General features: G+C 43.4%; 1 protein-coding gene across 4 annotated transcripts in view; it reads left to right on the forward strand.

Annotated features, from left to right (window-relative positions):
• The first annotated feature begins 1,138 nt into the window (after positions 1–1,138).
• RASA3 (RAS p21 protein activator 3) overlaps positions 1,139–19,144 on the forward strand; it is a 136,099-nt gene continuing 118,093 nt past the window's right edge. For 3 of the 4 annotated variants that reach the window (XR_011049829.1, XM_068419989.1, XM_068419998.1), the window contains exon 1: positions 1,139–1,424. Coding sequence is in view for 2 of the 4 variants with exons in the window: in XM_068419989.1 (XP_068276090.1) it covers positions 1,370–1,424 (55 nt within the window). In the remaining 2 variants the exon portion in view is untranslated. Of the gene's footprint in view, positions 1,425–2,037; positions 2,074–19,144 lie in introns of those variants that run through there. The other variant, XM_068420006.1, reaches the window with a different exon arrangement.

The following is a 19,144-nucleotide window of genomic DNA, read 5'->3' on the forward strand; positions in this document are numbered from 1 at the left end:
TTTGCCTTCTGATTTCTTGCTGTCCTTTAATAGCTCGGTTCTTTCAATACCAGCTTCTTAATATGTGTATAGATTGTCCTTAGGACTGTTTGCCTTTCTCTCATGTCTGAAATTGATAGCTAGAGCACGAAGGCATTTGATGGTGGGGGTTTTCTTTTTTTTTCCTTTCTTTTTGCTGCAGGCTTGAGAATGGGTGTTTTGTGTGCTTCTCTGACGTGCTGGACTGTGATGTTGCCTGGGCTGTTCTAAGTAGGGATGTTCTAAGCCTCCTCAGGGGGGTAGTGACTGTCTGCACCAAAGGTAATTTGATTTTTTACTTTTTGAAATAATGTAATGTGGACCTCGACTGAACTTTGTGCTCTGCTGTTGCCAGACCTTTAGGGAAGGGTATTTCTATTACTGGCTTTACAAGGCCCAAAGTTTGGTGCTGAATATTGACACAGGTCCTGTTTCTTGCTGTTTAATGTGTACTCATACAAGTCCAAAATCTGAATTCCCTGCTCTTCCCGTGCGATCAGGTGGAGCGAGCTTTGCCGCGGATCAAACGGAGCCAGGAGCCAGACTGGCCTGCTCCCAACGCCCAGACGGGTTTGTTTATTTAATTCGGGACTTCTTTTCCCCACTAATGAATGGGTTTCAACCCGGGGGCATCGCAAGTGCCCTTTCTTTATGGCCCTGTGGGAACGAGGGCTTGAGCCTCCCTCCCTCCCTCTCTCCCGGCAGGCCGGCACCGGAGACGGGCCACAGAGTTAGTCAGCCTGCTCCCCCCCCGCGCGCTGCCCCCTCGGGAGTCCCGGCGGGGTGGGAGGAGCTGCTACGGCCGGGAGGGAGGGAGCCGCCCCTCACACCCGCCACCTCCCCTCACGGCGCGGCAGGGCACGGCGGCGGCGGCGGCGGCGGCGACGGCGGCGGCCGAGGCGCGGCGCGCGCGCTCCGCAGCTGGGCTGCCGGCCAGCGCGCGCCGCGCTCCAGCTGTTGCAGAGCACCGCAACACCCCTCCGCCACCCGCCCCGAGCACCCCGCTCCCCCTCCCACCACTGGCAGGCAGCGGCCCAATGAGCGCCACGGCCGGCTGCCCCGCTGGCCAATGAAAGAGCGGGGGCGGGAGCTGCCAGCGTAAGGGGCGGGAGGCGGGCGCTCCGCTCTTCTCCGCTCCGTTCAGCTCTGCTCGGCTCCTCGCTCGCTCGCTAGCGGCAGCCCGGTCGCGGCGCGCTCCGAGCCGTCTGCTCGTCCTCCTTCCCGTCGCGGCGGAGCAGTTCGCCTGTCTCCTCTCCCTCCTCCCCCCGGCCCAGCAGGGCCCGTGCGTCTCCGCGGCGGCGGAACTCCAGCGCCGCTGAGCGCCAGGCGCGGCGGCGGCACCACCACCACCATGGCGGTGGAGGAAGAGGGGCTGCGGGTCTTTCAGAGCGTCAGGATTAAAATCGGTGAGGGCGCGGGCAGCGGGGAGGCGTGCGGGGAGCCCCGCTGGAGCGGGCCGCGCCGGGCGCTGGGGAGCGCCGGTGCGGTGAGGCACCCGGCGCCGACCGCTCCTTTGCGCTCCCCTTCGTGCCGCGACCCGCCGGGGGAGCGATTGGGGGCGGCGGCGGGGGGTCGCGGCGGGGCGGGCGGTGCCTGCGGCCCGGAGAGGCTCCGTGGCGCTTCAGACCGGCGGTGCGGGGCGGGTGGGCAGCGGCGCCGTGAGGGGCGGCCGGCCGGTGCCTGTGAAGCGGGTGGGTGCCGCGGTGACAGACCGGCAGCGCGGTGCGCGTCCGGCTGCCGAGCGGCGCCGGCGGGAGTCCGGGCGGCGCAGGATATTGGGCGGATTTCTTTTTTTTTTTTCCCCTTTTCGTTGCTAAGCTACGCGCTAAAAGTTTGAAGGCGGTCACCGAGCCTCAGCACTGTGTGTCACTGGCAAAGCTGGTGCGAAACCGGCCAAAAAGCGGCTGCAGGAAGGAGCCGGTGCCTGAAGCCCTCGCCTCGGTGAGCGGGACGGGCTGAGGCTGCGGCTGCTGCTTCACGGCTTCCTACGACTCGCCTTTGGAGATTCCGTCTTCTTCTTGCTGTTGATCGAGTTCCAAACCACATTATTAGAAAGTAAGCGACAGATGTCAGCGTGCAGATTAAACTCTCCCTGGTCGAGTTCTGAGTGTGCCGGCTGGCAGGGAAATCCCTCGTTTCCGTAACAAGAGTCAAACCCGGGCGAGGAGGGAGCCGTTTGCCTCGCTGAGATGGGCCACGGTGGCCGGGAGCCCGGGGGGAAGTGGGGAAGCTAGTGCAGGACTCGAGGTGGTGGGTGCTGAGGGAGTTGGGCTCGTAGCTTCCTATTAACGCTCTTGAAAAAAAATCTCCTCTTGCATATCTGTGCATGTAAAAGCAAATTTGCAACCGCCAGTTGTCATGTTAGATAAAACTGAAGCTTGAGTTTGCAAAGGAAATCTCATTATTGGATAACGGTGTTAGCATTTCAAAGAGACTATTGCTAGGGTCGTTTCCTTATTAATTGTTAGCAGGTAGTTTAGTGGTAGCAGACTTAAAGAAGTCAAATTTTACGACATGAACTAAAGATTATGTGTTGATTCTGTGTGCTTTTATACATCCAGAAAATAGATTCAGTAGGACTATGAAGTATGGTCAGAGACTTATTTCCTGGCTGTTTTCATAGAGGAGAGGAAAACAAAAAGCTCTTTTTGTAAGGGAGAAATTCAGACACCGTGCAAGTGGTGCTATTGCAGGTTGGTGACTTGTAGTGAATGGAGCAAATCACATCTCACTTATAGGATGATGACTCGGGTGGTTTTTTTTTTTTTGAGAAAACAGTGATGATGTCTTACCTAAACGATTGATGTCACTAGAGTGGGAATTTCTTTGAGTAGTAGAAGAGATCAAAGATAACAGCAGAGAAAGACTTAATATTAATCTAATTAAATCATGGACTGAAGTTAATCCTACTGCTGACTTCAGTTATCAGTCCTCATCAGAGCTCAGTGTTTGATTCATGTGCAGTATTGTGGTAAGGATTCTTACTGCCTTTTTAGCGTGGATAGTAAGTAGGAAAAAAACCTGCGTGCATCACTGATACACCGGTGCTTCCCTTCTGCCTTGTAAGCAGAAGGTCTTCAGTCGATGAACGGCAAGAATAACGCTGGGCGCTTTCTGGAGTGCCGCTGCGCCTGGGTTTTCTGCTGCAGTACAGCAGAGGGCACAAAAGGGAGCTCTTTCCTTCTCTTGGCTAGAAAGTGTTCGAAGGCATATTCATCAGCTTTCGTGGCAGGAGCACGAGTTTCTGGGATTTGTTTTGGGAAGTTAAGTACATTTCTGTAGCCAACTATCTTTGTGAAATTTGTCAGAAAAATGGAAGTGGTAGGATTGCTCTGATGGGTTGAGGGCAGCATTTCTAATCTAACAGGTGTTGTAAAGCAATCCTGATCTTGAAGAAATTGTATATGGAGGGTTGTAGACTCACTGCAAAAAATACCTGTGAGTGAATTTGAATGGAGGTGGTGAATACTGGAGGGACGCTACTTTTGTTAGCTATTCCCAAGAGTACTGTTTGTCTTTTAGCAGTTCCCAATTGCTACTGTCTTGTAGATGTCTCCATTCTGTAGTGACAGGAGGCTTTGAATCTTCTGATGGGTTGAGGGATAAGTTACTTGAGGACAAAGGGATAAGTCATTTCCTGTCTTGATTTGCTTTGATTTATCATGCTCTAGAAGTGGTCAGTTCAGTTCTCTGGGGGCTTGTTTCATGGCCAAGCTCTGACTGATCTCTGATTTGCAGATATTCTGTGCTTGATCTGGTAAGATGTTTCCTTCCCTGTAGCACCTTTGCTGGCAAACCATGAATGAGGTCACTGATATACAAGCATGCCTCAGTGTATAGACTGGTGCTCTGAAGAATCAGGGTGGGGCGCCCGTGGTGGCATGCCTTTCTTAGTAGAGAGGCTGATGCAGTTTGGAGGCTTCAGGCCATGCAAAACAGCTGTAGCCTAGAGATGCTTGAATGTCCTAATGTAATGTATTGCTATGGCTGGGTCTTGTCCTCTATTTCCAAGAAGCTTCAGGTAGATGAAGGCATTTTCTGCTTCTGGTGTAACTTGTTCTTTTGGAACTGATGGGTTGCGTACAATCAATCAGCCATATTTAGCTAGAGGGGTAATTATATCCTAGATCTCCTAAATGCTTCCCCATTCTGAGTAGTGTTGTTTCTAGTCGTGTTTGGATTTGGCTTGAGCCATCTGTTTCATCTATTGAAAACGTGAACCCTCGAGCTTCTTAGGAGCCCGTGTTTCCCTCATTTGGTTGCACTGCCAGTGATGTGCCACTTCCAAAAAATGTCTCGTTGAGATACTGAAGTTGTGGAGCAAAGATATAAACTCTGTCATTGTGGGTAGCAGTGTTAGGAGGAGTTGTTACTGTGCTACCTCTTGTCCAGTTTCTAGGTTTTTTTTTTTTGTGGTTTGTTGAATTGAAAGAACTCGATGCCTGACTATTTCTGCTCTTTCCTATTGTAAGGAAGTAACATACAGTAAAAAGGAAAAAGTAATAACTGTGCTAATGAATGCACGGTTCAGATGTCTATTTGAAATTGATTTATTTTGTCTTCCCATAACTGAAACTGTTGTCCTCTTGTCTTTTTTTCCTTAATTGAAAATTATTTTTACCGGAATCCCTTATACATAAACAAAACAATGTGTCATGTAAGACTAAACAAACACTTCCTATAAGATTGCCACTTTGAGGAAGTGTGTGGTACTGATATTTCCATGAGTCAGTGTTTCAGAACCTGAAAGGAAACAACATAAGGCTCTATGGCTGATGATTGGCTGGAAAAACTACAAAGAGAGTCCTTCTGCTTGACAACATGACTTGTGTTGTACTGTTAATAATATTTAATAAATATACTGTACTTAATCGCTACTTTTTTTCTCCTTAAACGGCATCAACTATTAAACTTACAGCTCAAAAAAATAAAAGCTCATATTCTGCATTTCTGCTGTGGAAGGCTGTATACTGGTTAGTGGAGAATTTTTCTGCCAGATTTTACTTTGTGAAATTATTTATACTTGAAATATCTAAAGAAATGGCTCATTTGTGAATTCTCACTGTAAAGTAACAAGCTTTCCATGTCCCTGAAATGTAGTACTCTTTTATCTAGGAGTATTAGGCTCTGCTCTAAAATTGTGTTTTTCTTACGATAGCAGGGCTTGTTATAGAGGTTAAACTGTCCCATAGTTTTGGAACAATAATTGAGACAGGAGGATACTGCATGTCAAGAGGCTACCGGGGCACCAATATAGTGAGGAGAACCCTTTGCTCATCGTTCTGTTGACCTCGGAGATCATAATGATCCACTCGTACACTGTGAGGTCTTGTTGCAATTTAAGACATTCATAAACTTCTAAAGCTCTGTTATGATCCTTAGAAAGGGCTGGTTATGGACCTTTTGTGGCTACAGGTGTTGAAGTCGTAGTCTAAAATGTGGGACTTCTGGCAGCATAGTCTTTCCTTAGCACAAAGTGTGATCAAGAGCATGTAGCTGTGAAATTTTTGTGATAAAGGCTGACCCCTACCTGATGTGGGTTGGTGCTCCACTCACGGCTTACCCCGTTCAAGGGGTAAACCCACCATTTTCTGAGAACTCAAACCTCATTTATGTTGTGATGGTCCAGTTGACTAGATGAGGATTGTTGGTCTATAGATTGTGCTGTCTCTCTGACTCTTAATTTTGCTGTGCCTTCTCTACTAATTCATACAGAGTGATGCAGTTCAAGACATTGCGAAAGCAATTGAACTTTTATTTGGGAAACTGAGAGTCTTGGGTGAAGTCAGGCAGAGTATTTACTTAAGTGCTAGTATACTAGTGTTTAAGCAGGTTGATTGCCAAGAGAAGGTATTTACTGCCCTTCCACTGTTAAGCTTGATATGGAATAAATGTTTGAGAGATGCCTCTCTGCATTTCCGTAAGGTTAAGGAGGAACTATATTGTCTCTGACAAACTTAAGGCCTCCCTTAAGTCTAATAATCCTAAGGCTGATGAGGGAAATCCATTTTGCCTTGAGAAGATGTCCCTTTTAATGTTGTCTGTTGAGATTTAGTGCCTTGTCATAAGTGGTTACTTGTAGAGGTAAGTACAACTAAGTATACTCATGGCATAATACTGTAAAAGGATTTATCCCTGTTTAAATGGGGCATAAGGTTGTTGAATAGCTATTTTTAGAATGAGAGAATTTTTCCAGGTACCTATCTATATATAGATATATATAATAGCAAATTATTATTTAGGATAAAATGTTTCTTATAAATATAACAATGATTTTTCTAGTGTTTCAAAGTTAGTGGGCAAACAAGTAAAGAAAGGAAGAAAAGTTATTTGCATCTCACTGAATATATTAAAGACTTATCAAGATCATTTCTGCACATTAAAAAGTTAACAAGTACAGCTTAAACTGGTGTTGCGTAGGTAAAATAAGGTGGCAACTTACGTTGTTATTGAATGACTACAATGCTATTTAAGGCTTGAGTCTGACAGGCTGTGGAGGGTGCAGAGTAGATTATACCGATTTTTCACCACTGGTTCAATATTTCAAACTCTGCTAAATTTGGTGGTGGTTGTGTTCTGACTGACTTGTGTTCAGTGTGCTGAATGGAAAAGAGCTGAGACGAGTGCTATTTCTAGAGGAGGAGTGCTGTGGCTGTTTGTGGACTGTCAGGAACAGCCATGGCTGGAGCAAAAACGGAGACCGAAGTATAGTTTCTGCACGTGAGAGAAGGAAATGAAGGTAGCAGTGGAAGATGCTTTGGTGAACTTAGGTTTGAAGAAATGGAAGATGCTTGTGTTTGGGCCTGCCAGCCTGACATCAAGTTAGCCATAACTTAACTTTCTTTTAAGTAAAAAAATGATTTATATACGAGAGTGGAAGCTGATGTGACTCGGCTTTTAGAGTGAAGAAACCATTAAGCAGATCTGCTCAGAGCCGCTGGTGTCAGGAAGCAAGCTTTCTAGTTTTTTTTCCACTTTTGGAAATAGTACATTTGAAAAAAGTGTTCTCTAATCTCTCTCATGAGAACAAATAGTGTTTTCTTGTCTTCTCGTTGAGGTGATTATCTGCTGGTCAAAGTACCAAATGCTTTTACATGAGGATGTTATGTAAGTGCTGGGTGTCTTAGCTTTGTGGTTTTCCAGAAAATGCTGTTGAAAACTTTTCATTGCATTGAATTACTCTTCAGACTGGTTGGCTTTTTTTGTGTGTTCTTTTTTTTTTTAATTTTATTTTATTATTATTGGTTGAAAACAACTTTCTATTCCTGAAATTACTGGGTTAAGTAGATCCCAATATTAGCTTCTCTTGCTGTGTTCTTACATCTCTGTTCTGCCTGATGCGGTTCTCCTCCCTGTTTCACGTGTTGCTTCGTGATTCTGTTCTCGTAGGTGCAGTCCAAGGCACGGCATCATGATATGCTACACCCAAATTAGTAGCTTGTTGCTACTGAAAAGGCAGGTCTTGCTTTTCCCCTTCTCTACTCATCTGGCTCATAGCTATGAAACAGTCTTTGCGCCCCTCACCCCAAATGCACCTGCTGGTGACTGACGCTCCTCTGTTAGCAAAAAAAAATCCAGTTCAATTTGCAAAGCAGGTAAAAAGAATGCAATTTATTTTTCTTGTCAGGTTTAGTTTCCTTCCATTTTAGTGAGCTGAATCTGTGCACTCAAGTGAACATTAGAGCTGCCTCTGAAGAAGTATCAGAAGCTTGACTGGGAGTGTGCGTGTATGGGAAATCAGATGGAGGGGACAGCAGGTGCATGCCCTGCTTTCATGTCTGTATACTGGCAGCGTCATGAGACTGCTTGAATCTTTCTACACTCTTCAGTCCACTCCCATTCCATAGTACATGTTTTCTTGATGATGCTGTATTTGTTAGCCTCTGATATCCACCAGCTTGGTCAGCTGCTCTGGAGAACAAATGTTAAAACTCCAGTGAGAACACCAAGAGGATAATCTGACAAACTGATATACTATATCTCTGACCTTCCACCTGAGGACTACTTGCATCTCACACTCAATTCAGGAGCCTTAGCTGCTTATGAAAGTTTAGGTGTTTTAGTTGGTATTAATTGGTTAATACTCTCACATGCTGCCCCGCTTCTCCATGACATATTTATCTTCTAAAGCTGAGGCACCTAATATTGATTATCATATGTATGCTTAAACAGAACACCCCCTCCCATTTCTTTACATCACAGCAAGATTTCTACTTATGCAGATATGCTGTCAAACACTGTTATCTTATGAAGCCATTTATTGCACTGATGCTCCCATTTAAGGAAGACCTTCTTATGCAAACACTGAAGCATGTTGCCTACAGCAAGATTAGAAAATACAATTTTAAAAAACCTTCTAAAATACCTCTGATGGTATACAACAGGTTAAAATTCTTAGATCAGATAAACACTATAGACTGCAAATGGACTTCCAGGTATTCCCTCTATCCTTTCTTAGTCTCTGATTGATGAAGGACTGACTGATCTCCATTACACAAGTGTAAATTGTGATAATTCTGTTGAAGCCAATAATTACGCTTCTGTGAGAGCCGAATTAAGTCTTTGAGTAGCTCAGGTAGCAATTTTTCTCTTGGAGGGGGTAGAGAAAAGGATAAGGCAAAATCCACTCAGGGTTGTTAAGGAGTACTTTATACCTCTCATGTTGTGACAATTCACTTGTGAGAAAACCCTCTGCAAACTATTGTGTTTGGAGAATAAATCTTACAGTTTCCCCATGTGAGAGCAAGAAGTCTAGAATGAAGACAGAGGATTGTAGTCTTTGCTGAACACTATAAAAGATGTAAATATCAGACAGTTATATTACTCATAATGATTTAAGACCTTATTGTTCTCTACAACTACCTGAAAGGAGGTTGTAGTGAGGTGGGTGTTAGTTTCTTCTCCCAAGTAACAAGTGATAGGATGAGAGGGAATGGCCTCAAGTTGCACCAGGGGAGGTTTAGATTGGATATCAGGAAAAATTTCTTCACTGAAAGGGCTGTCAAACATTGGAACAGGCTGCCCAGGGAAGTGGTGGAGTCGCCATCCCTGGAGGTATTTAAAAGACGAGTAGATGTGGTGCCTAGGAACATGGTTTAGTGGTGGACTTGGCAGTGCTAGGTTAACGGTTGGACTTGATGATCTTAAAGGTCTTTTCCAACCAAAACGATTCCATAATTTTATGAAATGTTCAGCCAGATATGTAGAAGAAAAAATGAATGTTTGTGTGTGCCAGTGGACTGTTAATGTGTCTGGGGAGCAAGTCACCTAAGGCATATATTAATAGTTAAAACATGCACTAGTATGTCTTAATGTTGTGTTTTTAAACCCTCTAGTACCAGGGGTTTATCTATTTTGTGGTTAAATCAAGGAGAAGCTTGAGATATGCTTGGAGTTAATAACAGGTTCTATTTTATTAAACTGAAAAGCTGGTCATAGACTCGCACATTCTGAATAGCTCTCTTACCTTCTGATTTTAGCAACATTTATTAAACCTCATGAAGTATCTGTTCTTTAGTAGTAAGCATTTGATTTCTTCATCATAGTGGACTGGTGACTGAATTTAGGATACAACTAAAACTTTGTTTTGTAATAAGAACAAAACAAATCAAACTTCCTTCCTCTCCCATCCTAACTTCTACCAAGGGAAAGCAACTTCCCTGAAACTTCACGTGTTGTTTTCCTCCTATAGAAGACTTTCTGGGTGAAAGTTTTGCAAAATGAGATGTGAAGCTTCAAAATTATGAAGAACTGGAATTTTTTTTCCTATTTTCATTTCTCAAAATTTTCCATGGATCATTGCTGGGATAAAACACCTTAAAGATTCACTGGAAAGTTTGAGGGCTTTGAGGTTTTTTTTCCCCTTTTCTGTCTGAAAGGGAAAAAAGTGTAGTATATCTGTATTTTTGAGGTCTGTTGAGGAAAGAACAAAAATATTGAAGACTTAGAGCCTGGTCTGACTTGCCTAACTTCTGAGATTGGGAGTTCTGTTCTTCAGTTTTCATTGCAGACCTCTGAAGTCTTATATTTTTTTCTGCCTGACTAGAGCCTCCTGCATTTGCTTGTTATTACCTCTCAGGGAGCACTGGGGCAAAACAAAGATCCCTTCATTAGCCCAACAACCGAATCTTACCTTTTTCCTGTCTGCTGGGGTGCGTAACTGTGTGACTGCATCGCCATTAACTAAAATGGATTAGTATGATGCGATGGTAAGAGGGAGAGTGTTTCACTTATTTATGAATGACTGGTAGGTTTGAACAGGTAGCATTTGATGCTGTGTTTAATTTGCATAAATATTAATGTGCTTTACTTTTATAAGCTGGTAGTAGGTGGACAAACACTAGATGAAGTGTCTCGATTCTGCCAAGTGTGACAAATTAATGAAAAGCCTTGAAGTTGGGAAGAACACCTATTTCTGCAATAATGGGAGGAGGGGAAATATTTTATTAATGCAAGTCTGTGTTCCATGAGATGCATGCTTAAGCTTTCTCTTCATCTTTTACAGTGACCTTAGGAGGAAATATACTTGTCTGTCACTGTACTTATTACTCAGATTTCAAAATCCATTTAAAAGAAGTTTGTATTGAAAGGCCTGAGTTTGTGTTTCAGAAAAGGAACATAAAATGTTGGAGATATTGGGTTACACAGGGAGCAGAACGGTATTTGAACTTGTGAAGGAGTTCTGTTTCCAGGGTTTTTAACCTAGAGTGGTTAATTGGTTTTTAATTTGTAGTTGTAGGAACAAAGTTTTTGAGTGACTAATAACTTGTGGTTTTTTTTTAGCAATTTACAAATTTAAATTCCCCTTCAATTCCAGTTACGCAGAAGGCATGTAATATACATCAACTTTACTGGTTTTAATTTTCCTTGCTTTCCGGTTTCATTCAGCTTTATTTTTCCAAGTATTGAAAAACTGACAACTTGAAATACTTTATTTACAGTTATGCTTCTGTTATGGCTGCTTATACAGAGTTCTTATGTTTAAAAAGCAACTCCAAAAAACCAGATGCACTGATGGCTGGGTTTTAAACTCCTTAAAAACGTGAAAGAGGGGAAGAAGTTTATTTTTACTACTGTTTCCAATTTCTTCTAAAAACATTTCTATTTACAAATTGTTTACAGCTACTTACTTTTGTTCAAGCACTCTGGAAGAAAAGAGTTAGTGGTAGCCTTTTACAAGGCTTTAGTTGATCTCGCTTGTATTTCCCAGCTGGTGTTAGAGTACATCTGGAATCTATGAAATTCCTTTCTTTGTTCCTCATTTCCTGTTCCATTCAGTACTACAGTGTGGCATTTTGAAAGCTGTTTCTCTTGGTATCTTCTAAGATGTGTGTTTTGAAGCATTTAGTGAGCTCTTAAAGGTGGTTATAAGTTCCCTGTGTTTAACAGTGTAATTGGACTGTATCATGAAACTTCTCAGATGTTTTGTTTTGATATTTCAATGAAAAATAGTTTTGTTGATTTTTCTGGCGGTCATTCAGCTTGTAGAATTGTAGGAAGGAGGGTGGTAGAAAGAGAAGAAAAATCTGGTAGATGGTATAAAAGCTCCCTTTCTTAGTCTTTTTCTCCCCCCCTGCCCCTTCCCCCTGCCCAGAAACAATCACCAGTTTGTAATGGAAAATTAGATCTATTTTGCAGGAGACACAGGGTGTGACATCCTACAGTTGCTTTTAGATTCTAGTTTGAAAAGCTGGTGACTGTTACAGAACACGTGAACACAACCTTGGAAAATTAAGCTCTGCCAGTATGACACAATGTGAGAGTCGTGCGCTTCTGAAACAAAAGCAATCCATCCCCTCCAAACCAGCAATGTTTAAGTTAGATTTACTGGTTGGGGTTGCATTGTTGCAGATCCCTAATAGTCACTAAAAACCAGGGGGGGATGCAGTGGTCTAATGGAATTGCTCTTATTTTTTACAAGGCTGTGTTTTGTTCTAATAACAAAATTCTAAGAACAATTCTGAGAACAAAACATCTGAAAAAACTGTGCTTTTATGAATACTTGCGTATCTGAGTGACTGGCCCAAGTTTTCTAGAACAAATGGAAGTTCTTCATACTCCAGTGGTTGGCTCTCTTGTTATTGTCATTTGCCAGCTGTGAGTGCTGTTTCTGAGATCGTAGCTTTGCCGTCTGCATGCTCTCTGTAGTCATGAAAGATCTGTAGTGGTACAGCCACACACGTAGTGATATATGTTCAAAAGCTTCTTCACAAAACACCTGCTATTGAGACGAGGCTGGCATTATAAGCATTGTTTCTTCTCTTTATAAACGCACTTGCTGTTTTTCCTTCCATTTTTGTATTGTGGAATATCTCTGAAACGGCAGCATTTGCTCTCATGGAGAATTTAATATTGGGGAAATATTTATCTTATTTTTAGCTGCCTCTTCCAAAGTAATTTAGTAGAGAGAAGCAAGGAATGCTAGCACTATGAGACCTGTCAGTCCTCTACAGATGAAATTTTCAGATCTGCTGACTTCAGTTGCTTACCTTCTTTTGACTTTTTTTTTTTCAGATGTCCCTAACAGAAACTGTATAACTGATTACATTAAAAGGATTGTCCATATGGGTAGTTGCACATTATGTTTATTTTGTAAGGAAACCAGGGGAAGTGCTACTTGTTTCCCACAAGGTACGCAAAAATAGTGGCAAACTGTGAAACTCCAGCAGTTGTCTGAAATCTTTCAGTAAATCACGTGGGTGCAGTATAAGATAGCACACCTCTTTTTTTTTTTAAGGTTCTCAGGTCCTCTGCAGTTATATAAAAGTAACAATACTGCTTAGTGTGGCTGAGAGTTGGGTAAAACCAAAGTTATTTTGCTCTGTAGGTGATTATTGTTACTTCAAGGTTGCATTGTGCTCTAGTTCACTTCCTGAGATCAGGAGGAGTTGCATTTTGATCCATTAACATAATGGTTAAGTTCTTACTTTTGTGTAAGTATTCCCCAGTAGATAAGCAGAAGGGACCCATCAGCTATCTCTGCAAACGTTCTCTGATCTGTTCCTCTTTGGAAGTTTGGAGTCGCATTTTGTAGTGTAGGTATTTGATGTTTGGGACCTTGGCTGCTGTTTCATGATAATCAGATGTCAAGTTCTTCAGATACCTGAAGAAGCACATTTGTGCTCTGTTAGCATCTCTTGGCCCAAATGTAAGGTAGGAGTTGACCAACATTACTCTTGCATTTCTGTAAATATTAGTCTTACCCTGTGTTTGTAGATTGTTCTAAATAGTTAATTTTGCTGCACACTGTCAGCCAGCAGCCCTTGGGTGATTCTGCTTGACCAGTCCGAACACCAGAGTTTCCACTAACAGTGTATAATACTTTAAGACAGGAGCTCCAGGTGGTTGCTGCAGCATAGGCTTAGACTATTAGTGCTGCAGAGATGATGATAGAGAAAGGAGGTTGTGGTCAGTGGTCATAAATCCACCCCTGACTAAAGCTAGGGGAACTCTTCATGCCTCTTCCCTAATGTTGAAATATAGAGCCAGCTCCTGTACTCTTTGGGGTGGTGCCTGCAGTGGACTTCAGGAAATTGGTGTTGCATGGCAGGGTTGGAAGGAACTAGGTTTGATAGTGTAAGTAATATACTTATTCTCACCCTACTCCCCTGTGGCTTTTTATTTTTTAGGCCTACTAAGCAAAATTGCCTGAGAGAGAGCGGAAAAAAAGAAAGCTAATTTTTATTCAGACCAATACTCCCGACTGTCTGTTTTTCAGTGGTGAGGCAGAAGTTTTTGACAGGGAATAAAAAGTGCCTGGGGGAATTTGGGATGTTGCAATAGAGCAAAATAACTTCAGTAAAAGTGAAGCTCTAACAGGCTGATAATTAGTGTGTTTTGACACCTGCTTCAGTGACAGTGTTCTAGAAGGTTGTAGGTTTGAAAATAAAGAAATATTAACTGAATGACATTTAAAGTCAGCTCCAGTATTAAATGTAACTGGTCTCTGTAATAGTGTAGTGGGAAATGTTGTGTATGTTGTCATTATTAGAGTTTCCTGATAACACCTACAAATTTTTGGTATGCTGGTGCCCTGCTTCTGGTAATAGGAATTGGTATCTATTCCCACGGGTAACTTGTACTTGATGCTCTTGAATACAGGCTTTACTTTCTTGTGCAAAGCGAATCTCTGGAATTGAAAGTGTATTTTTCTCCTAGTCTCATGAAATCTTACTCAGGTATCGTTGTACCATGTCAAACTCCATGTCTTTTTTTTTTTTTTTTTTGTATGGTGGCTGTTTGATTTTGGCAGTAACCAGAAGTGCCAAATGTTTTAAAGTGGGGTCCCTACTTCAGCAGTACCATGCACACTGCATTGGGAACTGCTCAGGAGCAAATACTGTGCTTAATGGACCATGCACAGTGGCAGAATGAAATGGGGTTGTGCATTAATATCTGTCCAAGAAGGGCTTAAAACCAAATAAGAGCTTATATGTCTGGAATTAGTGCCAAGCTGCAGGTATACCAGAACTCGTACTGCGTGGGGTTAACTAGGTGCTTCAGAATGGGATCTGAAAAACCCACTACTTGAGGTGACTTGCCTGAAGGAAAGAAATACTGGGTACTGGGCTAGGTCTGGTCCCTTGTTGCCCTCCAGAACTCCAGCATGTGAGATGGGGACAGGAGTTTCCACATGCTCCCTTCAGAGTATGGAGTCAGTCAAAAGGCAGGACCTTGTAGCTGGGCTTTAAAGGTGAGAATTTGGTTCCCTTTGTGCTTTTGGAGGAGGCAGTGGTGGTGATGTATCAGTGCTTTTGTTGTATCCTGGGTAAAGCATTTGGCAGTTTCTGGTGTCATGACGAAAATACTAATGTATTTTGCAGTGTACGTATCTTCTAGGGTATCAGGCTGTGGGAGACAGAATTGGGGATATTTGCCTTAGGGCAGGTTGGCCTTGGACAGAGGGAAAGCAGAATGGAGTGTTTTGGTCCAGTGCAAGTGTCATGTGCATTTATTTGATGTTTCGTCATGGTTTTGGACATGGATGCACACTTCTCTTTTTGGTGTCTTACCCTCTGACTAATCTTTCCCCAAAGTTAGAATTTGAATAGTGAATGAGGCTGGCCATGGCAGGGAGAAGAGAGTGTCGCAGGGTGAACACATTGAGAAAATCACTTGTGGGGTCCATGCAGCTCACCTGCTGCAGGCATCCTTTAGGAGAAGAACCAGTCTGTTCGTGTTGAGCAGTAGCCCCTGACAAGGTGTTCGTTGCTTCTTTGTCCCCTATGGTACACCTGCCACCAACCATGCTGGAGTGCTGAGCTTTCATAGCTGCAGGCGGAGCATGGTGTGGGAAGGGTGAGCCGTAGCTCAACTGGTGCATGCTAGATTTTTTTGCTTTGCAGTGCTTTCTGGTGGTTGAATGATCGCTTTCTTTGGAGAATATGAGGTTAACACTAAAATAGGCCAGCATAGGATGAAGGTGATGACAATATAAAGCTTCAAAACATCATTTTGAGCCAATGGGCTGACTTTATTTTAATCAGGATTTTAACTTTTTTTAACAGATGTTAAGGTAAAATTCTTGGACCAAAATAGGTTATTATCAAGAGTATGCTTAAGTATTTCTTTGAGGAGTGGAGCAGTTACCTGGCTGTTGATGGGGGTAATATGAATCCTGTTCTAGGGCTGTGATTGAGAGCTTCTAGGGGAGAAAGGGAAGGAGGCTGAGGCTTTTGTAAATTAAAACTAACTCAAGAGGATGCTGCTGTAAGTTTTCTGTGGTACTAGTGGTGCCTCTAAAAGGTCTTTAGTTATGCCCAGGCTTCAGAATCATAGCAGCAGTTACGGCTTAGCTGTAGACAGTGTAATCATATTGCTTTTGGTTTGTGCTCTTGTAATAATCTTGGATGGTTCAGCCCCAGACCTTCAAGACAGTAGGCAGTAAGTTTGACCTGGCCCACTTAGTTCATTTTACAGTCTCCTCAGGTGTAATTTTTTTCATGTCATTAATTGCCTAATTAACCTTAATGATAAATGAGGTTTTCATACTAATTATTTGAAAGAGCTGGATTTAGGAAAGTCACTGAAACGCGTAGCTGCTGTTCTGCCTGTAAGACAGCCTGGATGCTTGTCTAACTGTGACATTATGGTATCAGACATACGCCTCTTGATTCACGTTCCTAGCAGCTGGAACTAGTGTCTAGAAGGCTTGCGTTGTCTACCCCTGCATCCGCTGAGCACCAATGAGCTTCCAGAGTCAAACACTTGAAATTGAGGGTTACCATCATGAGGGTTGTCCATTGTAACCTTGATCTGATCCCTTTGTGGACACAAAAATCCTGCCACTACAGGAGTATATACTTATAAAAGGAAAACACTGTGCTGCTTTCAGTCCGTGGGGTGGGTGGTACTTGACATAATGAGCAGTTATTCTACATTCCGTTCCTGTAGTGGAATACATGGCTTCCTGCACATATGTTCAGTTCAAAACCTGCTCTAGCACTGTTGATAGGCTCTTCCACTGTGTTCCTTCCATACAGTGGAACTCTTTGAGTTATCTTCCAGCCTTTTCCAAGGCAGGGGTGACTCTTAAATGGGGAAAAGGGTAGGAAAACGGTATTTACCAGTCATGGTGCCAATTTGAGTCTAATTCTAGGTTTTTCTGAAAGGCAGTTTTGCAGAAGTGGCAAGGATCTGAGATCTGAATAGGACATTGGGCACTGTTATTCCACTGTGGCAGTCCTCTTTCTTCCTGCTTACTTCATTCACGATGTGGCTTCCCCCTGCTGGGACCTACAGGGCCGGTGGCTCACGGGCAACTCTCCCCCCTGTATATAGAGGTGGAATTGACTGGCTTTGGTTAAGCAGTGCCCCGGTTGTTGAGAGCCCTGCCAGGGGAAGGGACAGGGGAGGACAAGCAGGATTCTGTTTCTCTGCCTAGCCAAGTCTTGTTTCCTTCCTTTCAAGATCCTGTTCTTGTCAATCTGCACTTTGAGTCAAATGCCTTCTGCGTCCTCCTGGACACAGTAGGGCTTTTGCAGTGAAAGTCCTGCCTGGCATATCCAGTGCTGGGGAAATGAGATGCAATACCAGAGGAAATAGCTCTCACAAGGACTGGAAAAGACGCTGATTTCTGTTTTCTGGGATTTTTGTGTACTTTGTTTTCATTGCTTAAGTTCCTATTCTAAAGCCAAGGGCTGCCTAATACTTAGTTTTGACATCTGGAAATCTGCAGGACAAGCTGACTTCTCCTGAGTCAATGTTAGTTGTTTTAGCTGAAACACTTGAGGGGAGCAGAAAGAGTTTAGCAGAAAACAGTGACTATTTGGGTCTGGAGAATAGAAACTAAGGAGGAAGCTATTATTAAGAAACTGGGGCTAAATTGTTGCTTTCCCTTTTCTTCTCCCTGTGTAACCTTTCTCCCCCTGCCCCTCCCCAGCAGAGCTTGTTCAGACCCTTCCTGTTCTTCTGCAGGATTTACCACCATTTTTTTGCCTTTCTATAAGCTGAGAGTAATGGAATTTTTAGCATTGCACTACGGTGTAAAGGGTCCCAGTCCTGTTGTAGAGCATTGGTTGTTTTTTTTTTTTTTTTGCAAGTGTACAGCATATACTTCAACTTCTGTTCTCGTTGCTTGGAGTCTAAACAAAGTAGAGAAGTCTGCTATAACTTTAATAATAAATCCCATTTTGTATTCTAGCTACTTACCTTTCTGAAGAGCTGCTGGTCTCTTATGTTTCAAATATAACCTTTTGCTTAGCCTTGACAAGTGTAGCCCTGTTCTGGATAGCTGCGATTACTGAAATACTCCAGTGGTCCTTGTGACCTTAGTAACAGAACTCCCAGTGCCCTGCTGGTGTAGGGGGGTGTTTTACTAATATTTAGAGCAGAACTGAAAGAACAGAAGATTAATTTAATGTGGCTCTGTTAAGCCGTGAGGCCATCCTACCCCGCTTATCATGGAGCACAAAGTGGATTACTTGGTAAAGAAAGGCGAGCTGGAAGCTGAGTGTGACAGGAAAGCAGGCAGGGCAGCGATCTTGCCAACAAAGCAGGTTGTCCAGCCAAAAAAGAAGAGTAGAGGAGGTCCACGATGTTAACCAGGGTCAACCAAGATCCTGGTGATAACCAGACAAGTCTGTAGTGATGGGTAGGTCCAAGGTAAACACTAGGAAATTAAGTCAGCAGTTCAGGGTAAGGATTGGTAAGGCAAGACACAGGCAAACCTGCTGTATAGCTCTGGCAAGGTCCAAGGGTAAGTGTCTGAGCTGGAATGCAGTTCCTAAGTGGAGAAGGGTGCCTGGTGAGGCTTCCTCCAGTGCTCTCTCATACAGCTCTCTTCCTAGCAGCCCGATCCAAGCTTACACAGCTGCACTATGTCACAGCTGGCCTTGAGCCGAGGCATTCAGACCCTTGAGGGGAGGGGGAGAGGTTGTGCTCAGGGCCATCGCACCACTGATGTTTTGGTAAGATTTTGTCTGGGCTAGCCTTTATCTCATAAAATCTTCTGCAGTTCCTGATCCTGGGGTAGCCATGGTGGGATCCTAAAGGGTGAAAAGAGGAAGTGCAGGTGCAATAACAGAAAATAGGGCTGCCTGTTTTGTAACACTAACTGTGGCAATAAAATGCATCCTGTGTGCCAGGGGAGCCAGCCCCCCCGTTGTGATTCTTGAAGTCACGGTGACTTACATTGGAAGGCGAGTATTTCCACAGCTCTTTGTGGCTAAGCAGGAGTGTGTGGGAGGCACTAGGTATTAGGTAGCTATTGCTGCAGTATGTAACAATGATTGCTAATTGGACTGTTGGGATGGAAATAAAATAAATTCTTTTGAAGCCTCTAACCTTTTGCAGCTGTGTTTTGTCCCTTTAGTCACCCATGTATTTTGGCTAATATCTTGCTCTCGTTCTGTGACATTTTTTAGTGATTTATGCTGCTTCCCTTTTTCTGTGGTTTGAAAACCATGTCCGATTTTTGTGAAGTTTCTGGTGCATACTCTTACTTCTCTCCAGGCTGTGGCAAGCCTGCCCTTACATCATGTCAGCACTATTCTGTTGATTAGCAGAAGAGAACTATTAGTGTAATGTTCCTCTGTTTCCTCTCTCTTTTCTTTCTCCCTTCCCCAGAAGGATTTTTTTTTTAGACTTCTCTGTGCTATTTCTGTGGGAGCTGTATTGAAAGAGTTTT

Source organism: Nyctibius grandis, chromosome 2, assembly GCF_013368605.1.
Source record: "Nyctibius grandis isolate bNycGra1 chromosome 2, bNycGra1.pri, whole genome shotgun sequence".
In the NCBI taxonomy this organism is placed as follows: domain Eukaryota; kingdom Metazoa; phylum Chordata; class Aves; order Nyctibiiformes; family Nyctibiidae; genus Nyctibius; species Nyctibius grandis.